The sequence below is a fragment of the Gorilla gorilla genome, chromosome 4 (assembly GCF_029281585.2).
Source record: "Gorilla gorilla gorilla isolate KB3781 chromosome 4, NHGRI_mGorGor1-v2.1_pri, whole genome shotgun sequence".
Classification (NCBI taxonomy): domain Eukaryota; kingdom Metazoa; phylum Chordata; class Mammalia; order Primates; family Hominidae; genus Gorilla; species Gorilla gorilla.
In genome coordinates this window covers 49,383,591-49,401,232 of record NC_073228.2, presented here as the reverse complement: position 1 = coordinate 49,401,232, position 17,642 = coordinate 49,383,591, and the positions used below count along the sequence as shown (strand labels likewise).

Genomic DNA, 17,642 nt, shown 5'->3' with positions numbered 1-17,642 from the left:
ATAAATAGTTTAATAAAAATTATGTACACATCAGCAGACATAAAATTACAACTAAGGATTCAAAATAATATTATAAACCTACTACGTACCACAAAACTTAAAACTTAAAAAAATATATACTGGGCCAGACACGGCAGCTCATGCCTATAATCCCAGCACTTTGGGAAGCTGAGGTGGGAGGACTGCTTGAGCTCAAGAGTCTGAGACCAAGACCAGCCTGGGCAATACAGTGAGATTTCATGTCTTTAAAAAAAAAAAAAAAAAGGAAAAAGAAAAAATATATATTAATTTTGCTTTAATAGCAGATATCATTTGATTCCCTAAGATAGTTTCTTTGCATAGTGACACTCTACTGTACTATAAATTTATCAGCCTACACTTTATAAGCTGAGAGGTAACTAGGCTACACAGAAAGTTATGCTACAGATATACACGGCTTAAAACCAAGACTCAACCCTCTGATAGTTACAAAACACTGAAATCAGGATGTTACTAAAGGTCAGTGCAAAAGCGATCAATTCTCTCGTAAGAAGGCTTAGAAGGGGTTCATATTCTTCCCCAAAGAAATTTAGAGTCCTCTAGCTATTATCTATCAACCAAATAAAAATCAATAGGCAGCAAAAGAAATTAATCAGATCAATTATGGGCACAGTTGACCTAGCTGGTAGCTATTGTCTGATAAATAACTTTGTTTACCAAGGGCCATCATTTACTAGCCATAGCCACAGCCACTCACACCAGTATTTACGTGTTGCACAATACTGCCATGAAGGTCAGGCCATCTTTCTTTCATGTTGCCTCACTCCATACTGCCACAGGGCACTGAAAAAAGGCAGGCTAGAGAAGCTAATGACATCCTCCCCCTTTTGCTACCACCCTCCGCCAGGATCATTAGCAATTCTGAACTGATTAACTGCTGAAATCCCAGCCTTGAAACTGTTCAGTTAGAAGAGCAATGCTGAACTGCTGAAAAGATCATCTTAATATGGGCTTCAGAATTAATCATGTGTAATACAGTCAGTAGCTTTCATCATAAATTTACCACACTTCACCAAGTCTGAATAGAGCTCCAAGTTTTCCTCTTCGCTTGTTTAAAGACAACATGTACCCAAGCGACTTGTAGTCTAATCTGCAGCTCAGAATTGCCTTTGCCAAGAAAGATTAGACCATTTTAGCCATCTCTAAAAAGCTGAACTTGCAAAACAAAGGGATAAAGAACGCTAATTTTCAATGAATAAATAAGGAATTCTGGATGTGCAGGCAAGTGATCAAGAGCCATTGAAACAGACACAGGTAAGAGCTGTCAGAGCAAATTGCTGGTCTGGACATGGGATTATGAGATGAAAACATTTATAGCCATCACTATGCACTTACTCATTGTATCTACCAGGGCAGCCACAGTTTACTTTGCCCTTTTAGTAGTGGGATACATCTGGCCACAGAGATGTTATGCTAAGTAACTACCTATGGAGAAGTTAGGATGAAAAATCCTAGGAAGGATATATTAAGAAAGATATTTCAGAATGACTTGGTCATCTCTCAGTGTGCAATAAATGGCACACCCACTACCGAATCCATTTGATAATCTGGTATGTTATCTCATCATAGTTTTAAAGAAATATTCACGCAATTCTTCTTCTTATTATTGAGACAGAGTTTCGCTCTTGTTGCCCAGGCCGGAGTGCAATGGTGCAATCTCAGCTCACCGCAACCTCCGCCTCCCGGGTTCAAGCAATTCTCCTGCCTCAGCCTCCTGAGTAGCTGGGATTATGGGCATGCGCCACCATGCCCGGCTAATTGTGTATTTTTAGTAAAGATGGGGTTTCTTCATGTTGGTCAGGCTGGTCTTGATCTCCTGACCTCAGGTGATCTGACCACCTCAGCCTCCCAAAGTGCTGGGATTACAGGCTTGAGCCACCATGCCCGGCCATGCAATTATTTTTATTATGAAGTGATGACAATGACAATTAATTACAGGGGTGGTAAACTTCTCAGGATGTCTGAAATCCACAAATAGCCCAAGCAGAAACGAGGTTTTACTGGTCTTAATATTTTAATGGGTATTTTTCCACAGTATGAAGCAATTCCCATTTCTGGCATTAAGGACCCAAGGTGATGCCAAAATCCTAATAGCAAGGGATGTTGCAGGGCAGAAGTGGCAGGGCAGTCTTACAAGCCAGGATGAAAACAAACACTAGAGAAATGCTACTATCTAGCAGTACATTTGGAACCAGTCTGAATTTAGTTAAATATGCTGGTAAATTCACCCATGTGAGACAAGGGGGAAAAAAAGATGCCTTCTGGGGAATAAAGCTATACCTACTTGCTTTTACAGATAGAAAGGAAAAGTCCAATTCGAAAGTCCTATATCATACCCAAAGTATAGCTTTTCCACTAATATTTAATAATTATTTTCTCAAGTAAATATACATAAAATAATCCACACTATAGCTTTATCTAGATCTAAATTTTCAGAAATTAGTAATCGAAATTAAATTACACAGAACTGTGATTGTTTCCTAGATTTCTTCCTCTAGGTTATTAATTGACAATACCTACATAAAACTCTTTCCAGAATGTTGTTAAGTCTTAGTCATTAGGGAGATACATATGGATACACTCACAAATTCTTCTGGGGTCAGGCCAGACACCACCATGGACATTCTTTTGTTGACCCTTTCTGTTGAAGCTGTCAATTCTGGCTTCTCCCTGCTCACACTTTCTTCCATTGCATGATACCCAGCAGTATTAGTAGTATGAGCAGCAGCTGGACTCTGGGCAGATTCTGCAACTTTCAATTGGGGAACTTTCAATGCAGAGGTTGAAGATGGTATGTTGCCAACATGAGCTGACTCTGGGGCTCTGTCTTCAGAAGGATCAGATTCAGGGTCATCAGAGAAGAGGCTGATTCCAGATTCCAGGTAAGGGGTTCCCTCTGAAAGGAATGGGAGAAGTTTAATTTACACAACGATGAATGTTGAATTACAAAGTTCTGGTCTCTGTTAAGAATTAAAAAGACCAATAAAGTTAGGTTAAGAGAAAAATGGGTACATGAATACAGTGTTGGTGGAAATCCAAAGTAGCTTAGTTTCCTAAAAAGGAAATATGGCATTATGTAGCAAACACCTTAACACGTGTTTACACTTTCAGTCAACAATGCTAGTTTTAGAAATATATCCTAGGGAGATAAACGATGTATGCAAAGGTTTAGTCATAGGAATGTTCACTGTAACAATGCTTGTAATAGTATAATTTTAGAAACAATGTAGTTGTCCAATAATAGGAGATTAAATTACGATATACCTAGTCCAATGGAGTACTCTTCACCCATTAATTTGAATATAAATGTTGATATACAATAAAACAGAAATGTTACTAATATATTAAAGACACCTAAGCAATATTATTTATCATGACATTATTTTAAAAATAAAAGTTTATGGGCCGAGCACGGTGGCTCACGCCTGTAATCCCAGCACTTTGGGAGGCCGAGACGGGTGGATCACGAGGTCAGGAGATCAAGACCATCCTGGCTAACACAGTGAAACCCTGTCTCTACTGAAAATACAAAAAAAAAAATTAGCTGGGCGTGGTGGCGGGCGCCTGTAGTCCCGGCTACTTGGGAGGCTGAGGCAGGGGAATGGCGTGTACCCGGGAGGCAGAGCTTGCAGTGAGCTGAGATTGCACCATTGCATTCCAGCCTGGGCAACAGAGCGAGACTCCGTCTCAAAAAAATAAATAAATAAAAATAAACAAATAAATAAAAGTTTATGTAAAATGACCAAAGAAACACAGAAATATTTTATTATTAAAGAATAAGAGTACAGGCCGGGTGCGGTGGCTCAGGCCTGTAATCCCAGCACTTTGGGAGGCCAAGGTGGGCGGATCACCTGAGGTCAAGAGGTCGAGACCAGTCTGACCAACATGGAGAAACCCTGTCTCTACTAAAAATACAAAAAATTAGCCGGGCGTGGTGGTGCATGCCTGTAATCCCAGCTACTGGGGAGGCTGAAGCAGGAGAATCGCTTGAACCCAGGAGGCAGAGGTTGCGCTGAGCCGAGATTGCGCCATTGCACTCCAGCCTGGGCAACAAGAGTGAAACTCCGTCTCAAAAAAGAGTACGGGTAATATTTTTTTTTTTGAGAAGGGTCTCGGTCTGTCATCCAGGCTGCAGTGCAGTGGCACAAACATGGCTCACCTGCAGCCTTGACCTTCTGGACTCAAGTGATCTTCCTGTCTCAGCCTCCTGAGTAGCTGGGACCACAGGTGTTTGCCACCTTCCAGCTAATTTTTTTTTTTTTGAGATGGAGTTTCATTCTTGTTGCCCAGGCTAGAGTGCAATGGCGCGATCTCAGCTCACTGAAACCTCTGCCTCCACGGTTCAAGCGATTCTCCTGCCTCAGCCTCCCAAGTAGCTGGGACTACAGGCATAAGCCACCAAGCCTGGCTAATTTTGTATTTTTAGTAGAGACAGGGTTTCTCCATATTGGTCAGGTTGGTCCTGAACTCCTGCCCTCAGGTGATCTGCCCGCCTCGGCCTCCCAAAGTGCTGGGATTACAGGCGTAAGCCACCCACCATGCCTGGCCCCAGCTAGTTTTTTTTTTTTTTTTTTAACTTTTGATAGAGATCAGGTCTCGCTACATTGCCCAGGCTGGTCTTGAACTCTTGGCCTCGAGCAATCCTCCCACCTTGGCCTCCCAAAGTACTGAGATTACAGGCATGAGCCACTGCACCTGTCCTTATTTTATCTTTTAAGAGGTGGCATCTCAGCTTGGTGAAGTGGCTCACACCTATAATCCCAGCACTTTGGGAGGCCAAGGTAGGAAGATTGCATGAGGCCAGGAGTTAGAGACCAGCCTGGGCAACATAACAAGACCCGCGTCTAACCCCACCCCAAATTATCTTTTTTATTCCCTATATTGTCCAATTTGGGGGCAATGAGCTTATAGTAATTTTGTAAGAAAGGAAAAAAAAGTTGAAAAATGTGGCAAATGCTTTATTTTTGTTTCTTCATCCAAGGTAATGACACCATTACTTTTTTCACTTAATAAATCAGCAGATATCATTACCAAATTAAAAACAGCAGAGATGTCATCGTTGAAACATTTCAGAAAATGCCATGGTATCAGGAATTAAGCATAGCTAAGTAGAATGTATGAGATTCCTAAAATGACCCTAATGAACATGGCCAAATACCACATTTGATGCCAAACAGTGTCTTTTATGATAACGTGTTTTTGAGGATTAAAAACTTTCTTTACTGATTAAAACTCTGATTTACAAGCCATAAAACACCATTCATTAAAAGTGATTTTTAAGGCATAAAATATGTAGTCATTTATATTCATTAACTCATAAAAAAAAACTTGCTTTGGGATTTGACTCATTTTCTAATAAAAGACTGGCCTAAAACTTTATTCTTTGGCCTTCGGACTCTTGTCTAACAGTTGAAATAAAATATATGTGTGTATGTATATATATATATATATATTTTTTTTTTTTTTTTTTTTTTTTTTTGAGATGGAGTCTTGCTCTGTCACCCAGACTGGAGTGCAGTGGTGTGATCTTGGCTCACCGCAACCTCCGCCTCCCGGGTTCAAGTGATTCTGCTGCCTCAGCCTCCAGAGTAGCTAGGATTACGGGCATGCAGTAGCACACCCAGTTAATTTTTTTGTATTTTTAGTAGAGACAGGGTTTCACCATGTCGGCCAGACAGGTCTTGAACTCCTGACCTCAGCTGATCCACCTGCCTCGGCCTCCTGGAGTACTGGGATTACAGGCGTAAGCCACTATGCCTGGCCTGAAATAATACATTTAGAGTACACCAAGACTCCCTCATCCTCAAAATCATTAGTTAAACCATTAATTAAAATATAGATGGATTAACAGTTTCAATAATTTTCAAGTAAACCTTGATTAACACTTGCGCTATTTTTCTAAAGTGGGCTTAATTAAGTATAACAAAAGTGTCCATGATAGACTAGTACATCTAAAAGTTGGTTAACCAGAATATCTTTATGTAGGATTCAGAGTAAAATCAAAGTGTTTGTTCCAATACAGCAGATGAAATATTACCTAGATCTTGCCTTGGCAAGTAAGATGTTTCCGTCAAATCGTGTGGCCCAGACTCTTCCAGCTGTTGCTCCTCCACATCAACAACCTTAATGAGCTCCTCTTGAGATGGGTAGTTTCTATTCTGAAGACTCCCAGAGCAACTGTGCATGTACCACCTATCATCTAATGATGGGCATTTAGAAGGGGATGACCTAGAAAGATAAATGGAAGGAGAAAACCATCGCCACCAATTGTGAAAGGACAAATCATACTTCCTGGGCAGCCAAAGCATAAATGAAACAGCTCATGTCAGAGAGATCAGAAATGACTGGCAAAAAAGAGCCCACATGACAGCCTAGAAGTCTGGATTCATGTTGCCTGCCAATATGTCAGGGTTGACATATAACATCTCCCCCGAGGGGTTGGGTTGGTCTGAGGCACCATATCTCCTAGCTGTTTAAAAGCAGGTCACTAGCTGGGTGTGGTGGCTGGCGCCTGTAATCTCAGCTACTTGGGAGGCTGAGGCAGGAAAATTGCTCGAACCTGGGAGACAGAGGTTGCAGTGAGCCAAGATCACGCCACTGCACTCCAGCCTGGGTGACAGAGCAAGACTCTGTCAAGAAAGAAAGGAAAGGAAAGAAAGGAAAGAAAAGGAAAGGAAAGAAAAAAAGAAAAGGAAGGGAGGAAGGAAAGAAAGGAAGAAAGGAAAGAAAGGAAAGAAAGAAGGAAAGAAGGAAGGAAGGGAGGGAAAGGAAAGGAAAGGACGGAAGGAAGGAAGGAAAGGAAGAAAGAAAGGAAGAAAGAATAAAAGCAGGTCAGCAAATTTTTACCAAATTACTCACTGCCACTCACTCTATACACAATATTCTACTTGAGTCTAAATGGATATGTTAGAATCAGATCTCTTATGAAGATAGAAAGTTGATCAATGTCGACATCTCTACACTCATTCTTTCTACTCAGTTTTAGCAGAATTCACAGAATCATCCCTATTGCCTGCCTTTTCAATGTTCAAATTCATTCTAAAAATAAAAGCCAGCTATAAAATATTGCTAGAAAAGCATACACACCCAGTAAATAGTTCCTCTGCTCTTCCAAGTGCTTAGGACTTTGCAAAATAAGATACTTATCAACAGATTTAAAGGGCCTCAGAGGTTAATTAATTTAAACAATTATTGGGTGCTTACTATGGGTCAAATACTAAGGCTAGGCCCCCTGATTGAAGATGGGTGAGACCTGAATTACTGCTCTCTCTCTCTTTTTTTTTTGTTTTGAGATGGAGTCTTTTTTTTTTTTTTTTTTTTTTTGAGACGGAGTCTTGCTCTGTCGCCCAGGCTGGAGTGCAATGGCACGGTCCCGGCTCACTGCAACCTCTGCCTCCCAGGTTCAAGCAATTCTCCTGCCTCAGCCTCCTGAGTAGCTGGGATTACAGGCACCTGCCACCACGCCTGGCCCTCCAGTAAGGAAAAGAATGGTACTGGACTACATAGTCCAGTACTGGACTGCTATACAGCCCTGTGTTAATAGTGGTGTAAATACACATCTCTGAAAGATATTCTAAATGTTTTCTGGCTTTGGGAGGGCAAGGCGGGCGGACTACTTGAGTCCAGGAATTTGAGACCAGCCTGGGCAACAAGGTAAAACTCCATCTCTACCAAAAATACAAAAACTTAGTGGGTGTGGGTGGCGCATGCTTGTGGACCCAGCTACTCAGGAGGCTAAGGTGGGAGGATTGCTTGAGCCTGAAAAACGGAGGATGCAGTGAGCCATGATTGCGCCACTGCAATCTAGGTGACACAGGGCGACCCTGTCTCAAAAAATAATAATAATAGTAATTATTATTATTATTTTCTGTGGTAAATCAACAGCTAGACTTTTTCTAGAAAGACAAGAATTTTAATTAGGGCAAGGGCTGCCTTGAAGAAGTCTACCATCAGTTTCCAAGCTTGTTCAGGTTTTACCTCCATTATATTTTTTTCTGACCTTCAGAAGGGACATATCTATCTAACCGCACATTTCTCATGTTGTAGCTTATGTTATAGGTTCAAAAAACCTATATAGGATTAAACAAAAGAAGTATCCTAGAGCAATAAAAGTGTATAAATGCCTGTATGCAAAAAAATGGAGAAAGTATGGTGAAAAAAATTAACAATAAGAGTTCAATATAAATAAAGATGTCAGATACCACAGCATCTTTACATTGATGTTTCTTACCTTTCCACTCCTGGTTCTTTATTTTTACTGGTAGAACTATCTGCAGACACCTCAAACTTGTCAGCAGAAAGGCCTTCTGGATTCTGGCTTATAGGGTATTCACTACTTTTCTGTGAAGTTAATACTGCTTTAAATGGAATGAGAAAACAAATCTACTTTACTGCTTTGTTCTGATAGTGATAATTCAGGTTAGAATACTGATTTTTTTCAAAAGCATCAATCTATGATACACAAATTGGTTTTTAAACAAGTATATCAGGCAGAATTTTATAAACACAAGCAATGCAACAGACAGATGCTAGCACCCAATGGAATTCAGTGATTAAAAAATAATAATGATAATAAAAGGAACACTTTAAGACAGAGTAAATAAAGACACCCAGCTGAGACAAGGCTGAAAAAAAAATCTATATTCCTTGGCCCTGAATGATAAAAAATATATATAACAAATTTTTATCTCTGCAGCAAAATAAATTATGCCCAAATCCCCTCAGACAATAGGAAAGAAAGAGTACCGGAGAGCACAAAGTACATTATTTTCTCCATCCCTACTGCCTCCACATTAAAGACTGTATGAAATGGGGATTTCAGCTTCTGCATGTCGGGGGTAAACAAGACATGAGTGTCAGACATGAAAGAAAAAACAGGTGACATTTTGCTTCACATTTTCAATTACCAAAAAAAAAAGAAAAAAACAAATAAACCCCCTAAACCAACACATACACAAAAAAATCCCAAGGTGCTGGTTGATAAGAAATCTTAAATAATACATGGAACTAATGATGAAATGGCACAAGAAGGGAAAAATCACAAAACATACTGAAGGCAAAGTTCTGGCATGTTAGTTCTTTTTTTTTTTTTTGAGACGGAGTCTCACTCTGTCGCCCAAGCTGGAGTGCAATGGTGCAATCTTGGCTCACTGCAACCTCCACCTCCTGGGTTCAAGCGATTCTCCTGCCTCAGCCTTCCTAGTAGCTGACATTACAGGTGCCTGCCACCACGCCCAGCTAGTTTTTTTGGTGTTTTTAGTAGAGATGGGATTTTACCCTGTTGGTCAGGCTAGTCTCGAACTCCTGACCTCAAGTGATCCACCCGCCTTGGCCTCCCAAAGTGCGGGGATTACAGACATGAGCCACTGCGCCCGGCCTAATTCATTTTGTAATATATTTACTCCTCCAAATGTATCACTTTGTGCCACTGCCTTCTAGGAAGTGGCTTAAAGGCAGAAGTACTTATTTATTTATTTTTATTTATTTATTTATTTTGAGACGGAGTTTTGCTCTTGTTGCCCAGGCTGCAGTGCAATAGCGTGATCTTGGCTCACCACAACCTCTCTGCCTCCCAGGTTCAAGCTATTCTCCTGCCTCAGCCTCCCAAGTAGCTGGGATTACAGGTATGCACCACCACGCCCAACTAATTTTGTATTTTTAGTAGAGATGGGGTTTCTCCATGTTGGTCAGGCTGGTCTCGAACTCCCGACCTCAGGTGATCTGACTGCCTCGGCCTCCCAAAGTGCTGGGATTACAGGCGTGAGCCACTGCGCCCGACCGTTATTTTTCAAAGAGATGGGTGTCTTGCTGTGTTGACCAGGCTGGTTTCAAACTCTTTTTTTTTTTTTTTTTTTTTGAGACAGAGTCTTGCTCTGTTACCCAGGCTGGAATACAGTGGCATGATCTCGGCTCACTGCAACCTCTGCCTCCAGGTTCAAGCAATTCTCCTGCCTTAGCCTCCCAAGAAGATGGGATTATAGGTGCCCACCACCACCCCTTGGCTAATTTTTGTATTTTTTGTAGAGATGGGGTTTTACCATATTGGCCAGGCTGGTCTTAAACTCCTGACCTCAGGTGATCCGCCAACCTTGGCCTCACAAAGTGCTGGGATTATAGGCATGAGCCACCATACCCAGCCTGGTCTAGAACTCTTAAACTCAAGTGATCCTCCTGCCTTGGCATCTCACAGTGCTGGGATTATAGGCGTGAGCCACTACGCCTGGCCAAGGCGGAAATATTTAATAAGTAAAAACAAATAGTTAAAAATTGCAAATGTCTTCTATTCATTAAAAAGTCACTGATGACTGTAATTCATTTTGAGCTTTTATTAGAAAAGCTAAAAGCCATAAATATAGGTAGAAAATTGAAACAAAAGATTGTATTAATTAAACTGTTTTTTTAAGACACTGGGTAGCCTGGGGGGAAATAATCATTGATTTCCTGAGTTAGTCTTCAAATGCATTATTTATAGTTTCCTTTATGCTTGTCTTTTCTGGACCTGTGAGTTTCTAGGATTGTTAAGAACTCTGTTGAAAGTAAGCAGGATCTAACTATGAAGAGAGGTATCATCCTCCTCACCCCCAATACAGGGTGATAATTGATAAAGGGTAATGTGCAAGTTCCAAGGAATCATATCAAACAGAATTAACCATTGGAAAGAGTTAAAAAAAAGAAAAAAGTGGCCGGGTGATGTGGCTCACGCCTATGATCCCAGCACTTTGAGAGGTCGAGGTGGGCAGATCACCTGAGGTCAGGAGTTTGAGATCAGCCCGGCCAACATGGTGAAACCCTGTCTCTACTAAAAATACAAAAATTAGCTGGGCGTGGTGGCGGGTGCCTGTAATCCCAGCTACTCGGGAGGCTGAGGCGGACATTGTAGTGAGCCGAAATCACACCATTGCACTCCAGCCTGCGCAACAAAAGTGAAACTTCATCTCAAACAAAAACAAAACAAAACAAAACAAAAAAAAATGAAAGGCAGAGGGAAGGCTCAGATACAAACACAGCTATTAAAAAGTCATTCCTCCTTTTGGCCAGAACCACCATCTTTCAGTAATTTGCCAAAATGACGAACACAAAGGGAAAGAGGAGAGGCACCTGATATATGTTCTCTAGGCCTTTTAGAAAACATGGAGTTGTTCCTTTGGCCATGTATATGCGAATCTGTAAGAAAGGTGAAATTGTAGACATCAAGGGAACGGGTACTGTTCAAAAAGGAATGCCCCACAAGTGTTACCATGGCAAAACTGGAAAAGTCTACAATGTGACCCAGCATGCTGTTGGCATCGCTGTAAACAAGTTAAGGGCAAGATTCTTGCCAAGAGAATTAATGTGCGTATTGAGCACATTAAACACTCTAAGAGCCAAGACAGCTTCCTGAAACGCGTGAAGGAAAATGATCAGAAAAAGAAAGAAGCCAAAGAGAAAGGTACGTGGGTTCAACTGAAGCACCAGCCTGTTCCACCCAGAGAAGCACACTTTGTGAGAACCAATGGGAAGGAGCCTGAGCAGCTGGAACCTATTCCCTATGAATTCATGGCATAATAGGTGTTAAAAAAAAAAAAAAAAAAAAAAAAAGACCTTTGGACTGTAAAAAAAAAGAAAAGTCATTCTATCACCAGAACATTTAGCATATAAATTCCTCTTCTTACTACAATGGGCCTCATGCAATGAAGCAAATAAGATAACTTGTTAGAAGTTAACAACTCAATAGAACCTGAAAAACACAGCAAAACCTTTCTGCTTTTTTTTCTCCTTAATCCTTAATTCATTCTCTGAACAGCAAGCCCAACCTAGGCCTTGTGACATGATGATCTACTTGCTGGCTGGTTTAGGAAAGTCTAAATGCAGAGATCCAGAGTCCAAGTTTCAGAATATTATTGTAGTTCCTCTTAAATCATTCCCTCATCTAGATGTCTTAACATGTTACATTCTTTGTGGATAGGAAGTATGGGCCACACCAAACATTTAATAAACTTACAGACTGCCCACTGTGTGCTAAGCATTGTACAGGGTATTGTGAAGAATTAAGGAAGACACTGGAAGACAACAGATATTAAGAAATAATAAACTAGGCCGGGCACCGTGGCTCCCAAGTAGCTGGGATTACAGGCATGTGCCACCACGCCTGGCTAATTTTTTGTAGTTTTAGTAGAGATGTGGTTTCTCCATGTTGGTCAGGCTGGTCTCGAGCTCCCGACCTCAGGTGATTCGCCTGCCTTGGCCTCCCAAAGTGCTGGGGTTACAGGCGTGAGCCACCGTACCCGGCAACAATATTCTTTTTACTAGAAGTTCTGGCCAGGTGCCATGGCTCACACCTGTAACCCCAGCACTTTGGGAGGCTGAGGTGAGAGGACTGCTTGAGTCCAGGAGTTTGAGACCAACTTGGGCAACACAGGGAGACCTTGTCTCTACAAAAAAAAAAAAAAAAAATTAGCTGGGTATGGTGGTGGACGCCTATAGTCCCAGCTACTTGGGAGGCTAAGGCAGGAGGATCGCTTGAGGAGGTTGAGAGGCTGCAGTGAGCTGTGATTATGCCACTGCCCTCCAGCTTGGGCAACAGAGCAAGACCCTCTCTATAAGGTGAGGCTCAGGTCGGGGAGGATGGCTCAAGATCAGGAGTTCAAGACCAGCCTAGTTAACAGTGCGTCCCTGTCTCTACTTAAAAAAAAAATTAAAGAAAAGAAAAAATTATTTCTAAAAAGTTCATTTGAGTTTCAGTTAGACTGACATCAGATTTAGGGAGGAAAAGGCTCAAAACTTATGTTGGTATTAAGTTGTGATATCCAAAACAATTCAGAAATTAAGCATTTCAGTTACAGATCTCCAGAAAAAAATAAGCACACGTATATACCAAAGAGGAGATAGTAGATTTACACAGATATTCAAAGTCACACAATAATAACATTTTACATCTTACACATTATAATTGAAAGTCTAGTCTGTGTTTAGACTGAAGATGGTGAAAGTACCCCAAAGAAGAGTATTATACTGGGGATGGGACTCTGATCTCTCATTATCTGAGAGATGAACTAAATGAAGATAGTTACAAAGAAAGCATTTAAGGAAATACATTTTGAAGCACTGCCATAGCAACAGAGTTTCTAGCTAGCTTCTTTATCCAAGAGCTACTGTTTCTTCCTGAACGCAAAAATACTGCAAGGCACAACTGGGGACCAAAGCCACTGTTCTGTATAAGTAGCAGACTTGAGTTCCTAGAAAGACTCCAAGAAAGGTCTTAAAGTTCCCAGTTGGACTGTGGAACAGGGTGCTGAAGAAGGAACTTTAACACTCAGATAAGAATCACTGAGCTAGGAATGAAGTGTACTTTGGGAGTACTCACCACCCCTGCATGTTTCTAAGCAGCATCCTAGTAGGGACCCCATGCCTAGCATCTCCTATGTGTCTGTTTGTTTGCCCCTATTTAAAAACCTGCCTGATGTATTGTCTTTCCAATTAAAAACTCAAATTTCCATCTCACTTTCCTTCATTTATGCCATTATTCCTCAGCTCAGTGCTCACTTCTTATAGGAAGTCAGCTCTGATCAACTGCATCTGCCTGGTTACTCCAATGGCATCCTCTCAGAGGTCCATCTGGATTTTTTTTGATAACTGTAACATTGCTATAAAGCACTTGACTCTATTGCATAATTAGGCTTTCTGTGTTGTTCTTTTCTTTTCCTTTTGAACTAACAGGAGCTCTACATCACTAGGCTTTCTGTGGATCAAAGTGCAGTTCCTGAAGTATAGGATGTCTCTCCCTATAAATCAGAAGCACATTAAATAGGTCTTTGTGATGTGACACCAGTGTTATAAGGAATATGTCTGAGTACTTTTCATAGCTTTCTGAAATTATGGGGTTGCCTGTCACCAATTTCTCCCATTCCACTTAGCTTCCGATAGAGCAAGAGCTATGTTGTATACCATGTATCTTCCATGGGCTCCCCATAGCATCTACTTGTTGTAGGTACTCAGATGACAACATGAATGACTGCCTTGGGTCCCTCTGACTCGTATATTAGTTGTGAGCAGGGACAAGAACCAAGGCTCCATAATTACCCATGTGCTGAGCAAGGATCATAAAATGTTGGAGCTAGGTCCTTACTTTTCAGAAGGAGATAAAGGGGAAGGAAAGAATTTTGCTTAAGATATCAGTGTTTGGCCAACAATACACACCTTTTTCTGATGTGCTTTGTTCTGGATTTCGCAGGTCCTCAAGGGCAGAAGAGTCACTTATGATGGAAGGGTAGCTGTTAGAAGGCTGGCTCCCATGCTGTTCTAACACAGCTTCTAGTTCAGCCATTTCCTGCTGGAGCTTTATCAGGTTATCTTGCATGGTATCCCTCTGCTTCAAAAACGATAAATGGCACCAAGAAAATGAAATACTTTGAGAAGCTTTCTATTAAATGAAAATATATCATACAAATTAATTTTAGCACAGGAATTGAAATCACCTAGTATGGAACTACAAGTTCTGGCTGAACACCTTTTAATCTAACCACATTCATGCAATTAATGCCCATGAAATTATTTCCAAATGATGTTAGTGAGGGAAAAAATCCTCAAATTCCCCCCAATAGACTTGATGTTATTGTGATGTCCTTTTGAAGTTGGTTATTTTCTTTTTTAAAGCTAGGGAGTGAAAAAATAATTAAGGTATTTAAACACTATCGATATTTAAAATTAGCATGAATCTGTTAACATTTTATTTATATGGGCACATTTCAAAGACTTGGTGTTGTGAGATTCATCAGACATTTAGGTTAGTTCATATAAAAATGTGTGATTTTTAGACTGATGTAATGTTGAAAAAAGCCCTCTATCTATGGCATTTTATAAAAATACAACAAATATAAAAATACTATCAGTAATCCTGCCTAGATTACTGGCTTGTGAGGACTCTTCCTTTTCTGGGATTCTTTGAACCTTTAGTTTCTTTTCTTTTTTTCTTTCTTTTTTTTTTAAGTCTCCCTCTGTCACCCAGGCTGGCACCATCTCGGCTCACTGCAACCTCTTCCTCCCAGGTTCAAGCGATTCTCCCACCTCAGCCTCTCAAGTAGCTGGCATTACAGGTGCTTGCCAAGATGCCCGGCTAATTTTGGTAATTTTTGTAGAAACAGGGTTTTACTATGTTGGCCAGGCTGGTCTTGAACTCCTGACCTCAAGTGATCAGCCCACCTCGGCCTCCCAAAGTGCTGGGATTAGAGACATGAGCCATTGTGCCTGACCTGAATCTTTAGTTTCTAACAGAAAAAGCAAAAAGCTAATTCATGAATCTATCTGTTTGCTCAGTTAATTAGACAACTATTTACTATCTATTAAGCACCAGGTGCTGTCCTAGTACTGAGGATATAGCCCTCATGGTGCTGCCATTCTAGACAGGGACATCTCATCTAGAATGTGTCCACCTAGAGATCATTAGCAAGGACCTGTGAGAGGGAAGGATCCAACAGAAAGAGCCCTGAGAAAGCCTGTAAGGATAGTTACTGTTTTTAAAATAATGAGTTCTTTTTGCTTATGGGCTCCTGTTGTTTATTGGTCCATTTCAAAGAAGAATGTGCTAAGTCCAAGTATTTGATAAACAAAGAATTTAGGTATGTAAGGAGTTTTCCAAAATATCCTTTTTAAGAATTTATTTTATTTATTTACTTATTTTGAGACAGTCTTGCTCTGTTGCCCCAGGCTGGAGTGCAGTGGTGCGATCTTGGCTCACTGCAACCTCCGCCTACCTGGTTCAAGCAATTCTCCCTGCCTCAGCCTCCCAAGTAGCTGGGATTACAGGCACCTGCTACCATGCCCGACTAATGTTTTTTTTTTTTTTTTTTTGAGACGGAGTCTCACTTTGTTGCCCAGGCTGGAGTGCAGTGGCGCAATCTCGGTTCACTGCAAGCTCCGCCTCCCAGGTTCAAGCCATTCTTCTGCTTCAGCCTCCTGAGTAGCTGGGATTACAGGCGCTCGCCACCATGCCCAGCTAATTTTTGTATTTTTAGTAGAAATGGTGTTTCACCGTGTTAGCCAGGATGGTCTGGATCTCCTGACCACATGATCCTCCCGCCTCAGCCTCCCAAAGTGCTGGGATTACAGGCGTGAGTCACTGTGCCTGGCTTCAAAATATACATGTTTAAAAATCACTTTTAGAAGGAACATCAATGGTTGCCAAAAAGTCCAGTGGGGGAGTAGGGCAGGAACACATTGTTTCACTCTCCATTTCTTCTTCTGATCCTTAAAAATGACTTTGCCCTTTACTAAAAACAAGCCATCTTCTTTCTCCTGCTACACTGAGTTCACAATTTTCAGGAGGTTTTTATGACCAGAAAATGTATTCCTAGCTTCACAAAGGTTTCTACTGCTACTCTAACACTGCTTTGCTGCCAAGGTCTGCAGCAATGCCATTGCCACCACGTGGTACTCGTGAGTAGTTACATCACTGATCAAACCCTAGCCAAAGTCTTGCCTCAGTCAACCTGGAATGAAAGCACATAGATATCTGACCAAAATGCTTCACAGGCTGTATTAGTCACTACTGTCACAACCATCACATCTAACCTCTACGTGGCCATTACATAAATCAGAAAAAGTAGTGGGGTAATTATTAATAGATAACTTTCCTTTGGGTTTCCCAAAGGAATTATTTTTTATAACTTAGACAAATTCCCCAGCAGGTAAGTGGCCAAATACATTAGGGAGAATAAAACCAATAGGTTTCTAAGACTTCTTGATTCTAATTCTGAAGTGCTCCTTCAATTAGCTCTAGCCTTCTACTTCTACTATGCTGCTCTGATCTCTACTTTTAATACAGCTACATTACTGTAGAAGTTCCCTAAAAGCCTTGTTTATCATGTCTTTTTCTTCCATAAAGACCCTTAGTGCTCCATCCTGGCCATCACAGTGAAACCCTGGCTGAGGCAGAAGAATCACTTGAACCCAGGTGGCGGAAGTGCAGTGAGCCGAGATCGTGCCACGGCACTCCAGCCTGGGCAACAGAGCAAAACTCTGTCTCAAAAAAAAAAAAAAAAAAAAAAAAGAAAAGAAAAGAAAAAAAACCCTTAGTGGTATACCACTGCTGAGTTATACTTTTTGAACACTATATAATTGTTAGTCATTACTGCCATTAGGATAAAATTCCTAAACATAGCATTCAAAAGGCCCTTTACACCCTGGTATTATCTCTCATTTCTCCCAACACCCCTCACACAAGTTGTTTTCCTATAACACATGACAACTTTATGTTTCCTGGGAATTCCATGACTCTGTACCTTTACCTTACTTGCTGCCACTCCTCTTTTTCCACTTGGAAAAATTCTCATCTTTCAAGGCCTAGTTTGAATGTCTCCTTAAGTCCCCACCAGGAGGAGTTGTGAAATATGAGAAGTAAGGGCAAGTGGGCAGAATGTGGCTAATTCTAATAAGACTCCTGAAATGTGCAGCAGAGCAGCCGGAACTGGTCTGGAGGGAAGCAGAGTGTATATCTGACCCTTGTTTGTTCACATTCATTACATATAAATATATATATAAAACCTTCCCATAAAACATGTGTATTTAATGAGTTAAAACTATTTCTAATGTTCCTACTACTACATAATAAGCCTAATCCAAATACAAGC

General features: G+C 40.9%; 1 protein-coding gene and 1 pseudogene across 50 annotated transcripts in view; one reads left to right on the top strand and one right to left on the bottom strand.

Annotated features, from left to right (window-relative positions):
- Window positions 1-17,642, bottom strand: part of BRCA1 (BRCA1 DNA repair associated) — an 81,441-nt gene that overhangs the window by 24,274 nt on the left and 39,525 nt on the right. For 14 of the 50 annotated variants that reach the window (XM_055388030.2, XM_031011552.3, XM_055388022.2 and 11 more), the window contains 4 exons: window positions 14,215-14,386; window positions 8,270-8,396; window positions 6,077-6,267; window positions 2,625-2,935 (listed from right to left, as the gene is read on the bottom strand). In XM_055388030.2, the coding sequence (XP_055244005.2) occupies window positions 2,625-2,935; window positions 6,077-6,267; window positions 8,270-8,396; window positions 14,215-14,386 (801 nt within the window). The remainder of the gene's footprint in view (window positions 1-2,624; window positions 2,936-6,076; window positions 6,268-8,269; window positions 8,397-14,214; window positions 14,387-17,642) is intronic. The other 36 variants (XM_031011556.3, XM_055388026.2, XM_055388048.2 and 33 more) reach the window with 3 other exon arrangements.
- On the top strand, window positions 11,102-11,776 carry LOC129533752 (large ribosomal subunit protein eL21-like; annotated as a pseudogene).